This window comes from Tachyglossus aculeatus, chromosome 4, assembly GCF_015852505.1.
Source record: "Tachyglossus aculeatus isolate mTacAcu1 chromosome 4, mTacAcu1.pri, whole genome shotgun sequence".
NCBI lineage: Eukaryota > Metazoa > Chordata > Mammalia > Monotremata > Tachyglossidae > Tachyglossus > Tachyglossus aculeatus.
Genome location: NC_052069.1, coordinates 74,524,018 through 74,545,480, shown reverse-complemented (window position 1 = coordinate 74,545,480; position 21,463 = coordinate 74,524,018). Strand labels below are relative to the sequence as shown.

The following is a 21,463-nucleotide window of genomic DNA, read 5'->3' as shown; positions in this document are numbered from 1 at the left end:
ATTTTCTGCTTGAGGGTCGATACCGCCATTTACTTCTAACGTAGACCGAGTATCTAATAAAGTCTTCTGAATACAGTAGTTGCCCAATAATTGCCATTGATTGGGGATAGCTACCTTTCCAAAATGTGGAACTGTGGTCATGAGAGATACCTTGGTTCACCTGTTCAGAGCCTTAACACTGCTATAGGCTCATCTCAATTTCTTTCAGGCTCTAGGCAAGTGCTAATTTGCATGGCGGACAGGGTTTGGTGTTGACGTCGGTTGCTCTTCATTATAATTAAGAATTGTGATAATGTCTGAGGCTCTATAACTGGAAATGGAAGATGAATAGTAATGTGGTATTGCAGCTATGCTTGATCTATAATTCATAAGACTTGGCAATATAGATAAACTAGGTTGTCCCTTTCATATGAATTACTTCCAGACAGGTAGATGAGACCTCTACCTGGCAAAATGGTCTCTTGAAGATACCACTCTATAAATAGCGGTTGTAATGAACAGAGTAGTTTGAAAGAGATTGAGAGTTTCACCTTCCAGGATTTCTGTCCTCACAGGATCTGCTTAAGGAGAGCTTACCCCACAAATAGGTGAAAGATCAAACAACGCTGGGAAGGGAGATAATTTGAATAAGGCTTCTAAAACACTGTCAAAAGTTTAGTGTTTGTCAAAACTACAAATATGATTTCTACCTAGAAGCATTGGATCATTTCTAAAAATGCTATGGTACTTTGGCAAATAATAATATTCCCTTTGCAAATACTATATAGGAATAACCAATGTGGGTCATTAATTCTTATCTACAGAAGTTGGGAGGGAGACTGTAAGCTCCTTGTCAGCAGGGAACGTGTCTACCAACTCTGTCATATTCTACTCTTCCCAGCACTTTAGTTCAGTGCTCTGCACATAAGTGCTCAATAAATATCATTGAATGATTATATACTCCCTTTCGCATTACCAGTGCTTTCATTCTCCCTTGGAAGGGAAATGGATTGATAAAATTATTGAAAAATTATTTCTTTGGGAGGCCGGGCTTTCCCCTATTTTTCCCTCTCCACTGGGGAAAGGGTCTCCTGGGCCCGTGATGCAGCAATTCCCAAGAGAGGTTGCGTCTTGGGAGAAAACTGCTTCCTCAACTAAAACTTGTACTAAAGTCATTTCATCTGGGGGAAATAACCTATGAATGTTTGCTGTATTCAGTGGAATCCTCTTGAAAATTTTTAGTGTTCCCAAGTTATGAGGACTTGTAAATACTGGGATGTATTTAGCTAGTTTAGAGCTTTAAGTAATTTGTCAAGCCCTCTAACTGTGGCAGAATAAGGTTTCATTGCCACTTGAAGTGTGCCCTGCAAGAACTGTCTGAAACTGAATCTTTACTTTTATGGGGGTGAATAAAAATTTTTTTTCAATTAGTTCCAGGGGGGAAAAAAAAAAACCTTCTCAAATATTTTAAACCTCCTGAGAGTATCAGGTTTCTTTAGCTAGCCCAGATGAGTTTTGAATTATGTGAACATTCTGTGAATTCACAAGATATTGGATCTGCAAGTTTAATGCTATTTTTTTAAAGGAAACACACCTTTTTATGCCAAGTTCCCTTGAGAAAGAAAATTTACTTTCAAACTCTTCCAGGACTTAGTTTTGCCATACTGAAGGGAACTGTGCAACATTTAGTACAATGATCTGCGCACAGTAAGTGTTCAATAAGTACCATTGATTGACTCATTATAGTATTGATACAAGAGTATGGAGTTCACTTTCTGGAGCTTTGTGACTCCAATCAACAGTTAGTGCTGGTGACACTTTACCAATTTGTGCAGATGGTTTAGGTATTTTTATAAGGTTACTTATGGTTATGTGTGTCTGGCTTAGGTATGTGGATGAAGAACAGTCCTTTATATTTGAAAATAATGCTACTCTTGGAGACAGTGTTAATCATGTGGGCAGGGTTAAATAAAGGGGCCCATTTGTGCCATCATAACCAATTTTACGCTATGATGTGTTTGTCATTTGCAGCACCCTTTGTTGTTTTCCAATCGCCCTTCCAGAATCTTGATCTTTCCAATAGCTGGTACTAGTTTGCTGGAAAAAGCTGTCTCGATTGGTGTTTTTAGTTCTTTAATGAATTGTGAAAGCTCTGAAATGTAAAAGGGAGGGAAATGGCACATAGGTGGGATTGGTTGACAATGTCTTTGATACCAGCAGCATGGGAAGCAGCTGTCATAGCAGGGAACCTGTTTACCAACTGCTCTCCCAAGTGCCTAGTACAGTGCTCTGCATTCATTCATTCATTCATTCAATCGTATTTATTGAGTGCTTACTGTGTGCAGAGCACTATACTAAGTGCTTGGGAAGTACAAGTTGGCAACATATAGAGATGGTCCCTACCCAACAATGGGCTCACAGTCTAGAAAGGGGGAGACAGACAACAGAACAAAACGTGGACAGCTGTCAAGTCATCAGAACAAATAGAATTAAATTAATTCTATTCTATTAATAGAATTAATTACTCTGCACACAAGTGCTCAATAGAGTTAAATTTTAACCATTCAAAGTATGAATGCAAATTATGTTTGTGCATTTGCCTGTATATGTGGATATATTCTTATTCAGAAAGGATACAGGTATGTATTTTATTTTTGTCTTTGTCAAAAAAATCCAGCTATTCACATCATTGTACATTTGGACTTCCTAGGTAGTTCTCCAGTTTAGTAGCCAAAATCACAGTAATTCCTAAGCCTAAAAAAACTAGATAATCTTGGCCATTAATCTATCAGGAAAATCAAGGACTCTTTTATTTCTTAAAATGATGACTTTCTAAAATGCTTCTCACCTTAAGGAAAGTATGTTAAGACATCAACTCTGAGTTCAATGATGTAAATAAACACAGTCCTCTCATGATAGTAGTATAAAACAAATGTTTATTAATTACATACTGCAATTTGAAGTTGAAATGCATATTAATATCTGAATAGTTACTCTGAAATTGCCACCTTATACATGCCTAGTAAATCTTTTTTTTTTAATCCATTATTTCCAAGTAGGGCCATGTAGCGTATCTCTCGTACTAGACTGTAAGCTCCTTGAAGACAAGGATCATGTCTAAAAAGTCCATGATACTTTTCCAAATGTTTAGTAGAGTGCTCGGCATACAATAAGTGCTCCCATTGGCTTAATCTACATTGCTCCATATAATCCATAGAAATCACAAATCTTATTAATGTTCATAGTCAGTTACTAATCCATTAGGGAGTCTCAATGAATATGGAAAAACTACTACATATAGCTTAATGATTGTTTACTGCTTCTGGCCCTCTTAATTTTCCTTCTGTTTTTATTTTCAGAAGAAAAAAACCTAGGGACCAAATAACTTCAGTACAGATGTGTGCTTTATGCACCTGTGTAGAACTTATTGATTGAATTAGAAAACTAAAATTCATGTATGGGTGGGTTAGTTGTTCCACTCTGTAAATTGCTTTTGCCATTTTGATATCTTATGAAAGATAACTGATTCTAACCTATGATGTGGTGTGTCTTAGAAAATACTAAGTACACTGACAGAACAAAGATGACCCAGAGAGGCCGTACTGAATGAACAATAGCAGGCACATTTATCACTGAAGATAACTCCATAGAAGGATTTAGGTAGAAAACACTGAAAACATTTTCAAAACCAAAAATCATCTCCACCACTACTTCTAGTACTTGCTCTTTCTCTGCCTTTTAACCGCAGGATTTCCATGATACTTCGTGCATATACATCTCGCAAGTTAACACTAATATTTGAGTCCGTGGCTATATTTTTTGTGAGTTTCTTCAAAGCTTCCCTTTGCCGAACAGCTGCTTCTTTTAGCTTCAAAGTGAAATAACAGGCAGAGAAACGATCATTTATTATAGCAATAGGCAAGGCTAACACTAGTATCCCTGATAGTATACACATGAAGGCCACTATTTTACCCGTGGTAGTGTCTGGTCTAATGTCACCATAACCAACAGTTGTCATAGAAGTTGTTGCCCACCACCATGCCCAGGGCACGCTTGTGAAAGTTGTATCAGGAATACTCTGTTCCACAAAATATTCCACAGTTGAAAATATAGAAATTCCTACAGAAAGGAAAAGCAGCAGCAGACCAACTTCTTCATAGCATTGGGTGATGGTAATCCCAAGAGATCGTAACCCTGTAACATAATAAATTGTCATAGCATTACATAGCTCTTAATAGTAATAACATTACACAATGATCCAAATATAATGATGGATGCCTATAGCATCTTTCCCCATAAAACCTCAAAGAGTGATCACACCATTATAATAATTGCTCTCAAAATACCTTGTGAAGTAGGGGGGAACAAGCTTTAGATCCATTTCATGGAGAAATTAGGTAGGGCAGCTAAAGGAATCTACCCAGGTTCTCTGACAGAACTCCTGAATCCTTGTGGAGTGCTGCATCCTCTAGATTTCCCAATCACTACATTGGGATTTCAGGCATTAGTCATAAGTCTTTTTACTCTTTGTGGCTGTTGCACTCACTAAAACTAAAGTCTTTTGGACATTCCTGTCTTCTGACAATTAATTTTACTGGACTAGGGTTTTTTAACAAAGACCTAACTTAGGAATTTTTTTAAATTATACTTTTTTGTCTTCTACAGATATGTAAAACAGCAGATGTGCATTATCCAATGAATAATAGGCCTTTGTATCTTTAAACTGATATTGGCCTTCACTGCCCTTGCCCCTATCTTCCTTTCCAACCAACATATTCAATCCATCATTAAATCCTGTTGGTTTGACCTTCACAGCATTACTAAAATCCACCTTTCCTCTCCATCCAAACTGCTACCATGTTAATTCAATCCCTTATCCTATCCCACCTTGATTACTGTATCAGCCTCGTTGCTGACCTCAGAGCCTCCTGTTTCTCCCCACTCCAGTCCACACTTTGCTCTGCTGCCTGGATCATTTTTCTACAAAGGCATTCAGGCCATGTTTCCTCACTCCTCAAGAACTTCCAGTGGTTGCCCATCCACCTCCGCTTCAAACAGAAACTCCTTACTATTGGCTTTAAAAACAATAACCTTTCCCCTTCCTACTCACCTCGCTACTCTCCTATTACAACCCAGCCCACATATTTCACAACTCTAATGTCAACCTTCATTCATTCAGTCAGTCATATTTATTGAGAGCTTACTGTGTGCAGAGCATTGTACTAAGTGCTTGGAAAGTACAATTCAGCAATAGAGACAATCCCTGCCCACCTTCTCACTTTACCTCCTGATCTCTTGCTCACTTTTTGACTCTGGCCTGGAATGCCCTTCCCAAATCCTACAATTACTCTCCCTTGCTTCAAAGCCTTTTTGAAGGCATGATTCTTCCAAGAGGACTTCCCAGACTAAGCCCTCCTTTTCTCCAACTCCCTTCTGCTTCACTTTATTCATCCCCCTCCCCCAACCCAGTGCCACAATACTTACGTACATATCTGTAATTAATTTATATTAATGTCTGTCTCTCTCCCCCCCACATCCTGTCTAGACTGCAAGTTCACTGTGTCACATTCAACAGCCCATGGGGAGCCCAGGACTCTCTTAGAAGTCTCTCCCTCCCCTTTTAGACTGTGAGCCCACTGTTGGGTAGGGACTGTCTCTATATGTTGCCAATTTGTACTTCCCAAGAGCTTAGTACAGTGCTCTGCACACAGTAAGCGCTCAATAAATACGATTGATGATGATGATGATGTGGGCAAGGAATGTGTTGTTATAGTGTACTCTCCCAAGTGCTTAGTACAGTGCTCTGCCCACAGTAAGTGCTCAAGAAATATGATTGACTGACATGGTAAATGGACAGAAAGAAAGGTGGGGTGATATTTTCAGTTTTCTCTTTCAAGGAATCATTATTCTTCATTTTTGAGGTCCAGACTAGTCTAGCTCTATCCCAAAGGATCTGAAGATAAAACCACGGGACTATCAGTCTATTTTCTTGCACTAGGTTTTGGCACCAAATATATTGTTCCAGCACTTTTTGAAAAAATCCAACACTGAGCCTATGAGTTAACTATGCATAATATTGGGGGGGGGGGGGGGGGGCTAATTTTACCTCCAAAGTGGCTATTGTTATGCTCTGTAGGAAGCAAGTATGAGAAGCAGCAGGGTGTAGTGAAGTCAGAAGGTCATGGGTTCTAATCCCTGCTCCACCACATGTCTGCTGTGTAACCTTGGGCAAATCATTTCACTTCTCCATACCTCAGTTACCTCATTGGTAAAATGGGGATTGAGACAGTTAGCCCCACATAGGAAAGGGACGGTATCCAACCCAATTTGCTTGTATCCACCCCAGCACTTAGTACAGTGCCTGTCACATAAGTGCTCATCATATGCTATTGTCATTATTATTATGAAGGAGGCACTCCATGTATACTTAGCTGCTCTACCCACTTCCCTTGTAGGCAGCAGATGCCTGCTTTCTGGGCATGAGGAGAGTTGCTGGTGGGACTCTACATCCTTGAGGATTTTCCACTGCAGCCAATTGTATTTATCAAGTGCTTACTGTGGACAGAGCACTATGCTCTCCCTAGTACTTGGTGGTAACATTCCCTGCCCATAACAGGCTTATTTCATTCATTCATTCAATCATATTTATTGAGCACTTACTGTGTGCAGAGCACTGTACTAAGCGCTTGGTAAGTGCAAGTCGGCAACATATAGAAATGGTCCCTACCCAACAACAGGCTCACAGTCTAGAAGGGGGAGACAGAAAATAAAACAAAACATGGGGACAGGTGTCTGGCATAGTTACCCCATCAACAGGGGGATTGCATTTGCTGGAAACTTGAAGGGACTTTACAAAGTCAAAATGAGTCTGGCTGACTTAAAACAAACTTTTAAGCACCAAACCCCAATTCTGCTTTGCCACCCATAACGACCTCAACAGGTCTCAGACCTAACCAGCCGGGAATGCGAACATTTTGGCACAGAATGGGTTCCTCTCCAAGTCCCATCTCAGGGTATCTGACCAGGCAATGAGCCAGGCCAGCTAAGAATGCAGCCCGCTTGTGGTGCCATCATCCCTGCCTGCTGCCACTGAACCACTCCCCTGGGGCCTGGGCCCCCTCTGCTTGTGCCGGGCACGAGGGAGGGCACCCAGAGCACCTGGGGCATGTGAGAAAGGACAAAGCCTATGCTCCGGAAGGGGAGACAGACATTACTGTAACTAAAATTACAGATATGTACAATAGAGCTGTTGGTCTGGGATGGGTGATGAATAAAGAGAACATGTCAAGGTGAGAACAGAAGGCAGTGGGAGAAGAGGAAAAAAAGGGCTTAATCAGGGAAGAATCTTTCTCTTGGAGGAGATGTGTCTTCAATAACACTTTGAAGGTGGGGAGAGTAATAGTCTGTCAGATATGAAGAGGGAGGCTGTTTCAGTCCGGGGCAGGATGTGGTTGAGAGGTTGGTGGTGAGATAGAGGAGATCTAGCTAGGGCAGTGCCTGGGATTGAATGATGGCATTCCACAATGCAGGCAGCAGTGTTTGAGAGTTGGGGAGAGGAATTTAGGACTCTATTATCATAGGCCCCATGCCCTTTCCCCCTACCCCTGGATGGCTCCCATCATGCCCTAAGACTGGTAAATCATTTGTAAGCTCCTTGAGGACAGGAAACATTCTTTCTGCTTCCCCCAAGCTCTTAATGTAGTCCCTGGCACTCAATAGGCACTTAATAATTATTGTTTGATTAATTGCTCATATGTCATACATTCCTTAAAATCTCAGCCTGTTTTGTGGGGTGAACACAGCTCTTTTAGGGAGTCAAGCTCACGCTTGGACCAGTTTGTGACTTTCATAATTGGCAAATTTAACAATAACAGGAAAGTGCAGGTCTCTTCCTGGTTGAAATGCTTGGTACTCTTTTTGGATTCTTCCTGCTGCTGCCAGAGAATTACATTATTATTCCTTTTTAGGATGACCAAAATCTCTCACTGAAAAATTAAAACCTTCAGGATTGTGTAGCAAAGTGTCATCTAATCATAGGCTAAGATTTTCATGGAATGTGTGGCATCTGAGCAATCTGATCAAAGGAATCAACTATGAAGAACTCTCAAAGGCCCCAGTGCTTGGCCAAAGGAGCTCTTGTTATGGTTTTTTTTTTTTTAATTTTGTTATTGTTCTTTTCCCCACTGAGAAATGGACAATTTTGAATAGGAAGCTGCATTTTTAATAAGGTCCCTGGAACTGCTTGTATGTTATGATTGATACCCCTCCTTCCTCTTCCCCACTTCCTCTCCCCCTCCTCCCCATTTCCATCCCCCCACCTTACCTTCTTCCCTTCCCCACAGCACCTGTATATATGTATATATGTTTGTACATATTTATTACTCTATTTATTTTACTTGTACATATCTATTCTATTTATTTTATTGTGTTAATATGTTTGGTTTTGTTCTCTGTCTCCCCCTTCTAGACTGTGAGCCCACTGTTGGGTAGGGACCATCTCTATATGTTGCCAACTTGTGCTTCCCAAGCGCTTAGTACAGTGCTCTGCACACAGTAAGTGCTCAATAAATACGATTGACTGGTTAAGTACCTCCTGGCTGGGGGACAGAGACCCAGTGATTGGGCAACTTCATGTATGTTCAGAGGGATTTTAAGTGGAGGTTCCGCACATAACCCAGATACCACATAGTGTAAATGGAGAAAGGAAGGGGGGAATCTTTCAACTTTCAATGGAGCCTGTTGGCAACCCTGTGGAGGCTACAGTTTTGTCTCCCCTTGTTCCTGGTACAATGGAGATAACTATACCCTCTCTGAGCTGGCTTATCACACCCCCAGGTGTTGATCTTTCAGAGAAGTGTCTCAGTGGTATTCTGGGGCAATGCTTCTTCTGCTGAAGTTTCAGAGAAGTAAGGAATCTTATTCAGATACATCTGGAGCTAGATTCCCACTTAATTCTTTGGAGATACCTTGAACTCTAGAGCAAATATACTACTTCATGGCAACTTCAGGATTGCCTACTTATAGTGTGGTAGAAGTGGGAAACTGCTTAAGACCAAGATAGAGGTTTCTAAATTGGAGCTGAACTTTGAAGGATTTCAGAAGGGAGAATTCCTAGAAGAATATCTGCATTTTGACCTGAAGACAGTACATTTCCAGTTGAGGCCAAAGATACCTTCTAAGAGTTAGAGTAAGAGTTACTAAAAGTTAGTTTAACTCTCCCTGACTTAGTCACCACTAAATGGTGGAACAAAAGTTTGTGTTTCTTTACTGGTTTCTAAAAAAGTCTATTTCTAAATGTTGATAAACGATTAATCTGTGAGCAGTGTGTTGTAGTGGAAATAGAAGTGGTGAAGCTGTGAGGCCTAGTGGAAAGAACAGGGGCTTGGGAGGCAGAGGACCTGGTTTCTAATCCCAGATTTGCCAGTTGCCAACCTGATTACCTTGTAACCTCCCCAGCACTTTGAATAGTGCTTTACAGATAGTAAGCACTTAATAAATGCCATCAAAAAAAAAAGTTGCTTGCTGTGCAACCTTTGGTAAATTACTTAATTTCTCTGTGCCTGAATTCCCTCAGTGGGGATTAAATACCTGTTCTCCCTCCTATTTAGATTGTGAGCTCCATGAGGGACAGGAACTGTTTCCGACCTAATTAAGTTGTACCTACCGTAACACGTAGAACAGTGTTTGATACATAGTAAGTGCTTAACAAATACCCTAAAAAAATTAATAATAATGATAATGGTATTTGTTAAGCACTTACTATGTGCAAAGCACTGTTCTGAGCACTAGGGTGGATACAAGGTGATCAGGTTATTCCACATGGGGCTCACAGTCTTAATCCCCATTTTCCAGAGGAGGTAACTGAGGCACAGAGAAGTTAAGTGACTTGCCTAAGATCACACAGCTGACAATTGGTGGAGCTGGGATTTGAACACATGACCTCTAACTCCCAAGCCCGTGCTCTTTCCATTGAGCTATGCTGCTTCTCTAAATTATGGTATTTGTTAAGCACTTACTATGTACCAGGCACTATACAAAGCACTGGGGAAGATACAAGATAATCAGGTTGGACACAGTTCCTGCCCACATGGAGCGCACATCCCCATTTTACAGATGAGGTAACTGAGGCCCAGAGAAGTTAAGTGACTTGTCCTAGGTCTCACAGCAGACAAGTGGCAGAGCTGGGATTAGAACCCATGACCTTCTGACTCCCAGGCTTGTGTTCTATCCACTATACCATGGTGCTTCTAGTTACGAAGTAGGAGACTGGGTTTTAATCTCAGCTCTTCCACTGGCCTGCTAAGTGACTTTGGGCAACTCATCCTAATCATTAAATGGGGGAATACCTATCTCTCCCTACCATACAAAGATGGCGTTAGGATCAGTGGCATAATTGATATGAAAGTGCTTTGGAGAAATCAGTACTATACAAATACAAGGTATTACTCATGTTTAACAATCTAAACTTACTCTTAAAAGTGTCATTTTGGGAACACTGGGTCACAGTTGTACAGTCTATAATTAAATGGCAAAGCCTGAGTAAAAAAAGCTTCTTTTATGTTTGGTTGATAAAGAGAAAATTCCCAACATATCCCCTAATCAAATCCTGGATGAAACTAGCTCTGTTTATTTTTTGAAGGCAGTTAAATTAATAATAATGAAAATTGTGGTATTGTTAAGTGCTTATTATATGGCAAGCACTGCTTGTAAGTGCTGGGGTAGAAACAAGTTAATCAGGTTGGACAAAAGCCCTGTCCTACTTTGGGCACACAATCCAAAAGGGAGAGCAGGTATTGCATCCTCATTTTGCAGATGAATTAACTGAGGCACAGAGAAGTTAGATGACTTGCCCAAGGTCACACAACAGGCAAATGGCAGAGACAGGAATAGAGCCTAAGTCTTCTGACTCACAGGCTGAAGCTCTTTCCACTAGGCCATGTTTTCCAACTTTGATTTTAACTGGCAAAATTGCCCTAATTTTTTGGCAAAGTTTTGCAGTCCTAGGGGAGGGGCTGTTGTATATGGGATTAAGTCTAGCAATAAAGGGACTAGGAGAAGAATAAAGTGGACTGGGAATCAGAGGACCTAGGTTCTAATCCAGCTCTGCCAAATGCTTTGAGTCTCAACTTCTCTGTGCCTCAATTCTTCTGTTCTCCCTCCTACTTAGTCTGCGACTCCGATGTAGGACAAGGACTGTGACCAACATAATTCCTTTGTGTCTACCCCAGCACTTAGAACAGTGTTTGAAACATATTAAGTGCTTAACAAATACTATATTAAAGAAAAAAAATGGAAGATAAATGTGTATAAGCCATTGAGACTGAGGGTTTTACTTCTATTGCACTTTCAAGTGCTTCATACAATAGGCACTCAGTGAATTACAGTAACCCCCCTCCCCATTATCCTTCTCCTCCTCAATTGTTCACTCCCTCAATTAATCAGTGGTATTTGAGTGCTTATTTCTGTACTAGGCACTACTGGTGCACAGGCTTCAAACTCTAAGACTAGCTTGTATCCTTGATGTTAATACACCCTGATTCTTTTTTTTCTTAGGAAAGCTTTTATTTCTGCCTCAAAAATCAAGGAAGAGGGCTTGGGGAGTTGGGGGGGGGGGGTGGGGGGCGGGAGGGGGAGGGAAAGGGGGAAAGAATTATGTGAGTAAATGAGACATATCAAAGAATAATAAACTCAGATATTAGATTCTAGAGACCAAAGATGATATAAATCAAAACGTCGTTTTAACAGCTTTGCCCATCCCACTTCAAATGTAGAAGAATTTAACTCAACTATTATTTTGATAATAAGCCTCACATACTCGTAGTCAATGCAAAGACTAAGTGCAAAAATCCTCTAATAGATCATTTTAACATATAGTGATATCAGGCTGTAGTTGCAATTTTTAACCTGTCTATAAACTGAGATGATCTTTGTTTAAGAAGTGAGAATCTTTGAAGGGAAGTGATATAAAGGACAAATTACAGTTATTTTCTACCCACCTCCCTTACATTTTTTTTTTTTTTTGAAAAGAAAATGAGAGGCTCAAGTGTGCATTTAAAAATCAAATGCCTGGGAAGCATTTATATGTGTGTATTTAGAAAGCATCCCATTATGTCTGTCAGAAAACAAAGACTGGTTCTTTTCAGAGTTGTTTGTGGAAAGCCTGTGATCAGAGCCAGTTATGTAAACTGGAGTAGAAAATGTGACTGGAGAATCTTTTAGGGAAATTCCAATTTTAGGGTGATTCAAATGAATACGACATTACCTGCTTGTGTGTTCAGCTCTCTAACATGTCCTTTTCTACCTGTGCCCATGAGCCCAACATGTTTTACAATGGAATTTCCTAGAAGCTAGAGATTATGTGTTTAGTGTGGTTCATCTTTTCTCTAGAGACTAGTACAGTTAAGATTTCTGATGCCCCAAATGGCTGTTGCTTCCCAACTTGTAGAGATAACCCTGATTGAAAATTAATGTTCTCTAAATAATAATAATAATCATGATATTTGTTAAGCACTTACTATGTGCCAAGCACTGTTCTAAGTGCTGCGGTAGATACAAAGTTATCAGGGTGTCCCATGTGGGGCTCACAGTCTTAATCCCCATTTTACAGATGAGGCAACTGAGGCACAGAGAAGTTAAGTGGCTTGCCCAAAGTTGCACAGCTGACAAGTGGCGGAGCCAGGATTTGAACAGTGTCCATGGCTATTTCCCTCCTGTGAATTCTCTCCCAATGATAAGTGAAATGCTCTGTGCATAGTAAGTGCTCAATAGATACTATTATGACTATTACCACTAGCACCCTGTAAGTGCTCGAAATACTATTATTACTATTACCACTACTACTACAGTCACTACCTGTCAAGCCTTATCTGAGAGCTATGAGGGAGGCTAGAAATGTGCAATACCCAGGTGTGGATCTTGATTGGTGTGGAGGGTTTAGCCCTGGGAGGAACAGGAATAGATGGAAAAGCAAAATACTTTCTACCCTAGTTCGAATCTGCTCAACATAGACATACAGTGGTCCCCGAGTCCATGGCCCGACAGTCAGTATGCCCTCAGGTAATCGGTTATAAAAAAGGGCAAGGGCCATTTTCAAGAGGATGAAAAGCCGGGCAGTGGACACTTTTTCATCTGCTGCTGTATGATCTGCTAAGCTTCAAGCTGAAACTTTTATAGGATTCAGGGCAGGGAGTTGGGGGGAACTACAGCTGGGAAAGGAAAATATATTTCTAGAAAGAAGGTGCAGTTGTAATCCTGTTGGAGCACTATGAGTTATTTGATCCATCAGTTTATGGTAGCAGAGCTCTTATCATTGACAACGGAAGAAAAAGTACAGCAACAAAGTGTGAATACCTGCTGAGTGTCTGCCCAACTTTAACATACGCAGAGCCCTGAGCAGTCTCAAGACCTGTACGATGCGACCCACGTTTTCCAGCTCTTGTGTAGTCTCACCTTCACTCAGGTTCTCCACCAGCAGGGTGATGTAGAAAGGAAGAATAGCCAGAAGGTCGATGACGTTGGCCACTTTCCTTAGAAAATGACATCGCTCTCGTACACACAGCAAGCGCAAGGCAAATTCTCCAGTAAACCAGGTAATGCACAGGTACTCTAGACCTTCCAGGAGCTCAGGATTTAACCAGCCAAAATCTGTTGACATTAAGGCCATGTTGGCGATGGACATAATCACAAAGATGATGGATATGGTGCCAAAAATCCTGGCAGCAGTCGAAGACCTGGGTTTCTCCAAGATATCCCAAAGTCTCTGCCTTGAATTAGGGCAGGGCCCCTGAGAGAAATCCTGCTCACTTTCATGCTGACTCTCCTGGTCATCTGTGTCAGTTTTGAAGTCTAGAGTCTCACTTAGCTCTTTCCTCCTGAAGTACCTGTCCGAGAGGGTAACGTGGTTAATCAAATGAAAATGAAGGTGCGAATTCCAGCAGGAAGAAGCTTCTGCACAGACTATTTTCTCCAAACCAAACGTCCAGGAACTCCTTTAGGAAACCTTGATGACTCACTCAGGCTGACTTTTAAATTTCTCTTGAAAGGATATGGGTGAAATCTGGGACTAATTCCTTAACAGGCCCTCATATATCTGAATCCATGGAGAATAAATTCTCACCTGATATCTATTTTTTTATTTTTTTCCTCTTCACCTCTAGAAAATGAACTGAACTGTACCACATTTCCTTTCTCACCTACAAGAACTAATTTCCATCCTTTTAAGCTCTTTCTAAAAATATTAACTTAAACCTCTGAGTACTTCAAGAACTTCAGGATCCCAAGGATCCTTCTCATTGCCTTTAAGTCCCTCACTGATCTCTTACCATAACACAATCCCCCCACCCTCCTCCTCTAACAACCACCTACCTTATGTACCTCAGTTTCATCTATCCTGCCTCCAACCCCTTGCCCACATCCTCCTTCAGGCCTGAAACTCCCTTCTTCTTCATATCCTGCAGTCCACCACTCTCTCCACCTTCAAACACCTCCTAATACCACATCTCCTCCAAGGAGCTTCCCTGACTAAACTCTCATTTTCCCTATCCTCTCTTCCCTGGGCATCACCTTACGCACTTAACTGTGTACCCCTTAAGCACTTTGGTGAGTCCCAGCCCCACAGCACTTATGTACCTGTCCTTATACCCTAGTATTTCCTGTCTGCAATTTATTTTAATGTCTGTCTCACCCAGTTAACTAAAGGCTTCTTGCGGGCAGGGATCATGTCTACCAACTCTGTTGTACTTTTTCCAATTGCTTAGTACAGTAAGGGCTCTGTGCACTGTAAGTGCTGAATCAATCATACTGAGTGCTTACTGTGCAAAGCACTGTATTAAGTGCTTTGAAGAGTACAATATCAGAGTTAGTAGATACATTTCCTGCTCACATCAAGCTAAAATGAGCCAACGCAGCACATATGGGACTTCTAAGCTCAGACTGCTTAGTATCCTCCTGAACTCACACTGAACCAGAGTGTTTTAATTAATCAGTCAATCAATCCATGATATTTATTGTGCACAGTAGTTTAGCATCCAGGCAGGGAGGGTTTAGCCCCAACTGTTAGTAAATTTGATATTAATTGACTGACTGTGACCCTCCTCCCGAGAAAGGACTGCCTCTCTTCTCAGCGTGCACTGTTCAAGGAGCTAAACGGCAGATGCTCCCACTGCCACGTGCCAGCAGGGAAGAAGACAGTGAACAAGAAGCCAAACTGTACCTGTCCCTGCAGCAGGAATCGATGCTCAGTTCATCGATGCCCCAGTATTGGATCTCCTGCAGGAAAGAGAGGGCGCACAGCTGTTCCATGACGTGCAGGCGTCCAGTCTGGTAGTAGTGCAGGATGTAGCGGAAGGCCTGGGAGTTGCGGTCGAAGAAGTACTCGTTGTCCACCGGGTTGGCGTCGTCGCAGAGCTCCAGGGTGGAGGCAGGGGCCGGGGCTCCCGGAGGGCGGCGGGACGACACCACCACGGCCAGCTTGCCCAGCCGTGTGTCCGGGAAGCAGGACAGCACGCGCTGGGACAGGACGAAGCGGCTGCCACCCACATTGACGATGAAACAGTCCAAGGAAGGGCCACCATCCAGACCCAGCGACTCCGCTTCCTCCTCGCTGCAGAAGACGTTGGATTCCAAGGAGGTCAGGGAGTCGCTGTCCTGCCAGATTTCATGGGCCCCAAATAGAGGTTCCTCCATCCCGTCTGTTGGTCTCTGCGGGCACAAGCACAGGGCAAAGCACTGGGAAAGGCAGGGCTGACTTCTGGAATCCTTTACTGGGCTCTTTCTCCCACACACTGGGGGAGGTAAGGATGACTCTAGGCACCTTTAGCAGACTCTCTAACCCTGGCATCGGGAGAGACAGAATTGACTCCCAGAACCCTTATCAGCCTCTCTCTCTCTCTCTCCCCCTGCCCTGTGGGAGGCAGGGATCCTCTAGACTGAAATAATAATAACGATAATGGCATTTAAGTGCTTACTATGTGCAAAGCACTGTTCTAAGCACTGGGGAGGATTCAAGGGGATCAGGTTGTCCCACGTGGGGCTCACAGTCTTCATCCCCATTTTACAGATGAGGTAACTGAGGCCCAGAGAAGTTAAGTGACTTGCCCAAAGTCACGCAGCCGAAAATTGGCGGAGCTGAGATTTGAACCCATGACCTCAGACTCCAAAGCCTGTGCTCTTTCCACTGAGCCACGCTGCTTCTGAAAGCCCGTTGTGGGCAGAGATTGTCTCTTCATTGTATTATACTTTCCAAGCGCTTAGTATAGCGCTCTGCATACAGTAAGTGATCGATAAATACGATTAAATGAATGAATGACTACCAAGACCTTTACTCAACTCTTCCTTTCCCGCACTACACTACTGACCTGCATTTAGTAGTCTTGGGAGGAGCTGGAAGGGAGAAGACAAAGCCGGACTACTAGAAGGAGCCCAGAATTCGTCGAGGACAAAATTGGGTAATAATAATAATGATGGCATTTATTAAGCACTTACTATGTGTAAAGCACTGTTCTAAGCGCTGGGGAGGTTACAAGGTGATCAGGTTGTCCCACGGTGGGGCTCACATTCTTAATCCCCATTTTACAGATGAGGTAACTGAGGCACAGAGAAGTTAAGTGACTTGCCCAAAGTCACACAGCTGACAATTGGCAGAGCCGGGTAGAAGTTGATGGCCCGCCAGAAGACCTCAGCCCCCTGTCTGTGCGATCTGCAGAGGGCATCAGCTTGGACCATCCTCCCCGTTGTGAATAAGCTGAGCGGGAATCCTCGGAAAGCCAAGAGGCTGGGGCTACAGCTAATCTCCTCACCGTACCTCGTTCTCGCCTGTCCCGCCATCGACCCCCGGCCCACGTCATCCCCCGGGCCTGGAATGCCCTCCCTCTGCCCATCCGCCAAGCTACCTCTCTTCCTCCCTTCAAGGCCCTGCTGAGAGCTCACCTCCTCCAGGAGGCCTTCCCAGACTGAGCCCCTTCCTTCCTCTCCCCCTTGTCCCCTTCTCCATCCCTCCCGTCTTACCTCCTTCCCTTCCCCACAGCACCTGTATATATGTATATATGGTTCTACATATTTATTACTCTATTTATTTATTTATTTTACTTGTACATATCTATCCTATTTATTTTATTTTGTTAGTATGTTTGGTTTTGTTCTCTGTCTCCCCCTTTTAGACTGTGAGCCCACTGTTGGGTAGGGACTGTCTCTATATGTTGCCAATTTGTACTTCCCAAGCGCTTAGTACAGTGCTCTGCACATAGTAAGCGCTCAATAAATACGACTGATGATGATGATGGGGCTTTTAGGGGCAGTGATAGGCTTGACTGAATACCCACAGAGCGTATTAGGAAGAGGACAAGGACGGCCTTGGGGCCGGCAATGATCAAAGGGGCAGGGGGCTCAAGATACGAGAGAGGAGGGCTGTGCCCCTCACCCTGTGGTCCTGGCATCTTCTCCCGCCCTCTCAATGGGCGGAGGAGGGAGGAGAAAGCCAGTCCTGCCCCCATCCTGCCAGCTCCCCCGCTCCTGGAGAGCAAGCCCCCCTTCCACTACCTGGACGGCTGCGGGGAGGAGGGCCTGCCTGGGCCGGAGGGACCACCCGGAATCCCCCTCCCCTTTGCACCTCTCCGGCCCGGGATGATGCAGTGTGGCTCAGTGGCAAGAGCCCAGGCTTGGGAGTTACAGGTGGTGGGTTCCAATCCCGCCTCCGCCACTATCAGCTGCATGACTTTGGGCAAGTCGCTTTATTTCTCTGGGCCTCCGTCCCCTCTTCTGTAATAATAATAATAATGGTACTTAAGCGCTTACTATGTGCAAAGCACTGTTCTATGTGCTGGGGAGGATACAAGGTGATCAGGTTGTCTCACGGGGGGCTCTCAGTCTTAATCCCCATATTACAGATGAGGTAACTGAGGCACAGAGAAGTTAAGTGACTTACCCAAAGTCACACAGCTGACAATTGGCAGAGCCGGGATTTAAACCCATGACCTCTGACTCCAAACCTGTGCTGCTTCTTTTCTTTCTTTCAATCGTATTTGTTGAGCACTTACTTTGTGCAGAGCACTGTACTAAGCGCTTGGGAATACAAATCGGCAACATATGGAGACAGTCCCTACCCACTTTCCACTGAGCCACGCTGCTTCTTTGTAAAATGGGGATGAAGACTGTGAGCCCCACGTGGGACAACCTGATGACCTCGTATCTCCTCCAGCGCTTAGAACAGTGCTCAGCGCATGGGAAGCGCTTAACAAATACCATCGTTATTATTATGTCCCGAAGAGCATCACCCAGGAGCGGGCGAGGGGCCACACGGGAACTGATCCCGGGGCAAGAGGGCTAGTGGCCGGTTTCCCACGGCCTCCCCTCTCCCTCTCAAGGACCCCTCGCCCCCTCCCAGACCCTCATTCATTTAATTAATTCATTCAATCGTATTTATTGAGCGCTTACTGTGTGCAGAGCACTGTACTAAGCGCTTGGGAAGTACAAGTCGGCAACATATAGAGGCGGTCCCTACCCAACAACGGGCTCACAGTCTAGAGGGGGAAGTCAGACAACCAAACAGAACATGCAGACAGGTGTCAAAATCGTCAGAACAAATAGAATTATAGCTATATGCACATCATTAACAAAATAAATAAAATAGTAAATATGTACAAGCAAAATAGGGTAATAAATCTGTACAAATATATAGAAGCAGCGTGGCTCACTGGAAAGAGCCCGGGCTTTGGAGTCAGAGTTCATGGGTTCAAATCCCGGCTCTGCCACTTGTCAGCTGTGTGACTTTGGGCAAGTCAATTATCTTCTCTGTGCTTCAGTTACCTCATCTTGTAAAATGGGGGTTAAGGCTGTGAGCCCCACGTGGGACAACCTGATCACCTTGTAACCTCCCCAGCGCTTAGAATAGTGCTTTGCACATAGTAAGCGCTTAATACATGCCATTATTAATATTAATATACAAGTGCTGTGGGGAGGGGAAGGAGGTAAGCCGGGGGGATAAGGAGGAGGAGAAGAAAAAGGGGGCTCAGTCTGGGAAGGCCTCCTGGAGGAGGTGAGCGCTCAGTAGGGCTTTGAAGGGAGGAAGAGAGCTAGCTTGGCAGATGTGCGGAGGGAGGGCATTCCAGGCCAGGGGTCGACGGCGGGACAATCAATCAATCAATCGTATTTATTGAGGCTTACTGTGTGCAGAGCACTGTACTAAGCGCTTGGGAAGTACAAGTTGGCAACATATACAGTCCCTGCCCAACAGTGGGCTCACAGTCTAAAAGGGGGAGACAGAGAACAAAACCAAACATACTAACAAAATAAAATAAATAGAATAGATATGTACAAGTAAAATAGAGTAATAAATATGTACAAATATATATACAGGTGCTATGGGGTAGGGAAGGAGGTAAGATGGGGGGATGGAGAGGGGGACAGGCGAGAACTAGGTACAGTGAGGAGGGTAGCGGCAGAGGAGCGGAGGGTGCGGGCTGGGCTGGAGAAGGAGAGAAGGGAGGGGAGGTAGGAGGGGGAGAGGGGATGGACAGCCTTGAAGCCAGGGGTGAGGAGTCCCCCCCCGTCCCGTGTCCGGCCGGGCCAGAGCCAGCTGTGTCCTACCTGGGCTCCCGGAGGTTGCGCACATCTGGTGTGGGCGGCCCCGTCCCTGGCTGTGAGGCCAGCGGGCCGCTCCGGGGGGCGAGCCCTAGCCCGCGGCCCCTTCCCTCCGCCCTCCCTGCCCTGCTGCATCTGCCAAGCCGGCCAGCTGGACCCCAACCCCCGCCAGACCTTCAGCCTCGGACGCTCCCAGAACTGGCAGGGAAAACGGATCGGTGGGGCTGGGGGCGGGGAGGGGAGGGACCGACCTCGGGAGCCTGATTACAGTTAATGTGCTTAAAAAAAAAAAAAAACTAAACATGGAAAGGACTGGCTTTTTCTCTGTCTATCATTTCACCTGCAACTTTCCTTCGTAGAAGCTCCGCCTTTGGACCCATCCTCGCTGACCTCCCTGCCTCCCGGCTCTCCTTTCTCCAGCCCAGAGTTCACCCTACTGCCAGAATCGTTTTGCTAAAGTAACCGTTCCCTCCGCATCTCCCCTCTCCTCAGAAAGCTCCGATGGTTGTTCATCCTTTTTCGCATCCAACAAAAACTCCTTCACCATCGGTTTAAAGGCAGTCAATCAGCTCTCCGTCTCTCCTATTTTACCTCCCTTATTTCCCTACTACACTAGCCTGCACTTGCTCCTCTAACGTCAACCTAAACGTTCTGCCTCAGTCTCATTTTATCTTGTTGCTGACCCCTTGACTTCATCCTCCCTTTGGTCTGTAACTCCCTTCTCCTCCTCCATCATCATCATCATCATAATAATGATAATGGTATTTGTTAAGCACTCATTTATGACAGACCACCACTTTGCCCATTTTAACAGCTTCTCCAAGAGGCTTTCCCTGACTAGCTTTCATTTTCCCACCCTTTTTACCCTCTCTTCTGCCTTGCTTTTGCATTTGTCTGTACCCCGTAACCCTTTGATAGCCACCCCACCCTCAGCCCTACAGTACATATGTTTACATCCTTATTCTCCCCATGTCCCCTTTCTATGATATATTTTAATATCTGTCTCCCCCTCAAGTCTGTAAACTCTTTGAGGGCAGGAATTGTCTTTACCTACCTTTTGTACTGCACTCTCCCAAGTGCCCTGCACACAGTAAGCACTCAATAAATTGATCTGACTGATCCTTAGGGTTCAGGGAGTGGAGTTGATTTGGTTTATTTCCTGTATTATTAGAACCTGTTGCAGCAGGAGCCTTCTGAACTTATGTTCCTTAAAGGGAGCATTTCTTTGACTTTTTTTATCTTCCTTTGTGAGACTTTCAAAGTGTAAGTAAGAAGACAAAAATAACACATATTGCGTTGTATGACATGCCAAAAGAAAGAATACGGAGACTTGATTGTCATAGCAACTGACTTGGTTATAAATTGACAGCCAGAAATTTGGTCAAGAATCAGATATTGTCTTTCGAAGCAATCTTAAGTAGAAAAGAATTAAAACAATGATAAATCCAAAAAGTGGATTTTCCTGGGTGGATAGAACATGTCCAGGGTTTCGAGTGTCTTGCTGGCTACTTCTCTAGAGCAGCAGGAAGTAGCTGAAATGTGAGTGCACAAATAGGAAAGAAAATTCCTTATGCTAATTGGGGGAATAAGAAACTTCAAATTACTATTTTTGGCTTGATATTAAATGCTTAATGTGTGAGGGTGTAAGCATTTAATAATTTTTAGCATTCGGAAAAACCTGGGAATTTCAGTTAGGTGAAAATGTAATGCAATAGGGTGGCAGGTCCTAAAGCATTTTGTCATCTCTTGTCATCATGAGTATTTCTTGAATGCTTACTGTTTACACAGCACTGCACTGGGTGCTTGGGCACATACTTTAGAAGTATAAGTATGTTCCCTGTCCTGAAAGGGTCTTCAATCTGTGTAGTCAAGAAGATACAAATTGCCAGCATTCAAGGAGGATAAGAAT

The 21,463-nt window shown here is 43.7% G+C and overlaps 1 protein-coding gene across 1 annotated transcript; it reads right to left on the bottom strand.

Annotated features, from left to right (window-relative positions):
• Positions 1–2,955: 2,955 nt before the first annotated feature.
• On the bottom strand, positions 2,956–19,662 carry KCNV1 (potassium voltage-gated channel modifier subfamily V member 1). The gene is made up of 4 exons (XM_038745477.1): positions 19,561–19,662; positions 15,191–15,678; positions 13,330–13,859; positions 2,956–4,173 (listed from the first exon to the last, which is right to left on the bottom strand). Exons 2-4 carry the CDS (start codon positions 15,661–15,663, stop codon positions 3,662–3,664), a joined length of 1,515 nt encoding a protein of 504 aa, XP_038601405.1. The 5' UTR covers positions 15,664–15,678; positions 19,561–19,662; the 3' UTR covers positions 2,956–3,661.
• Positions 19,663–21,463: the final 1,801 nt, after the last annotated feature.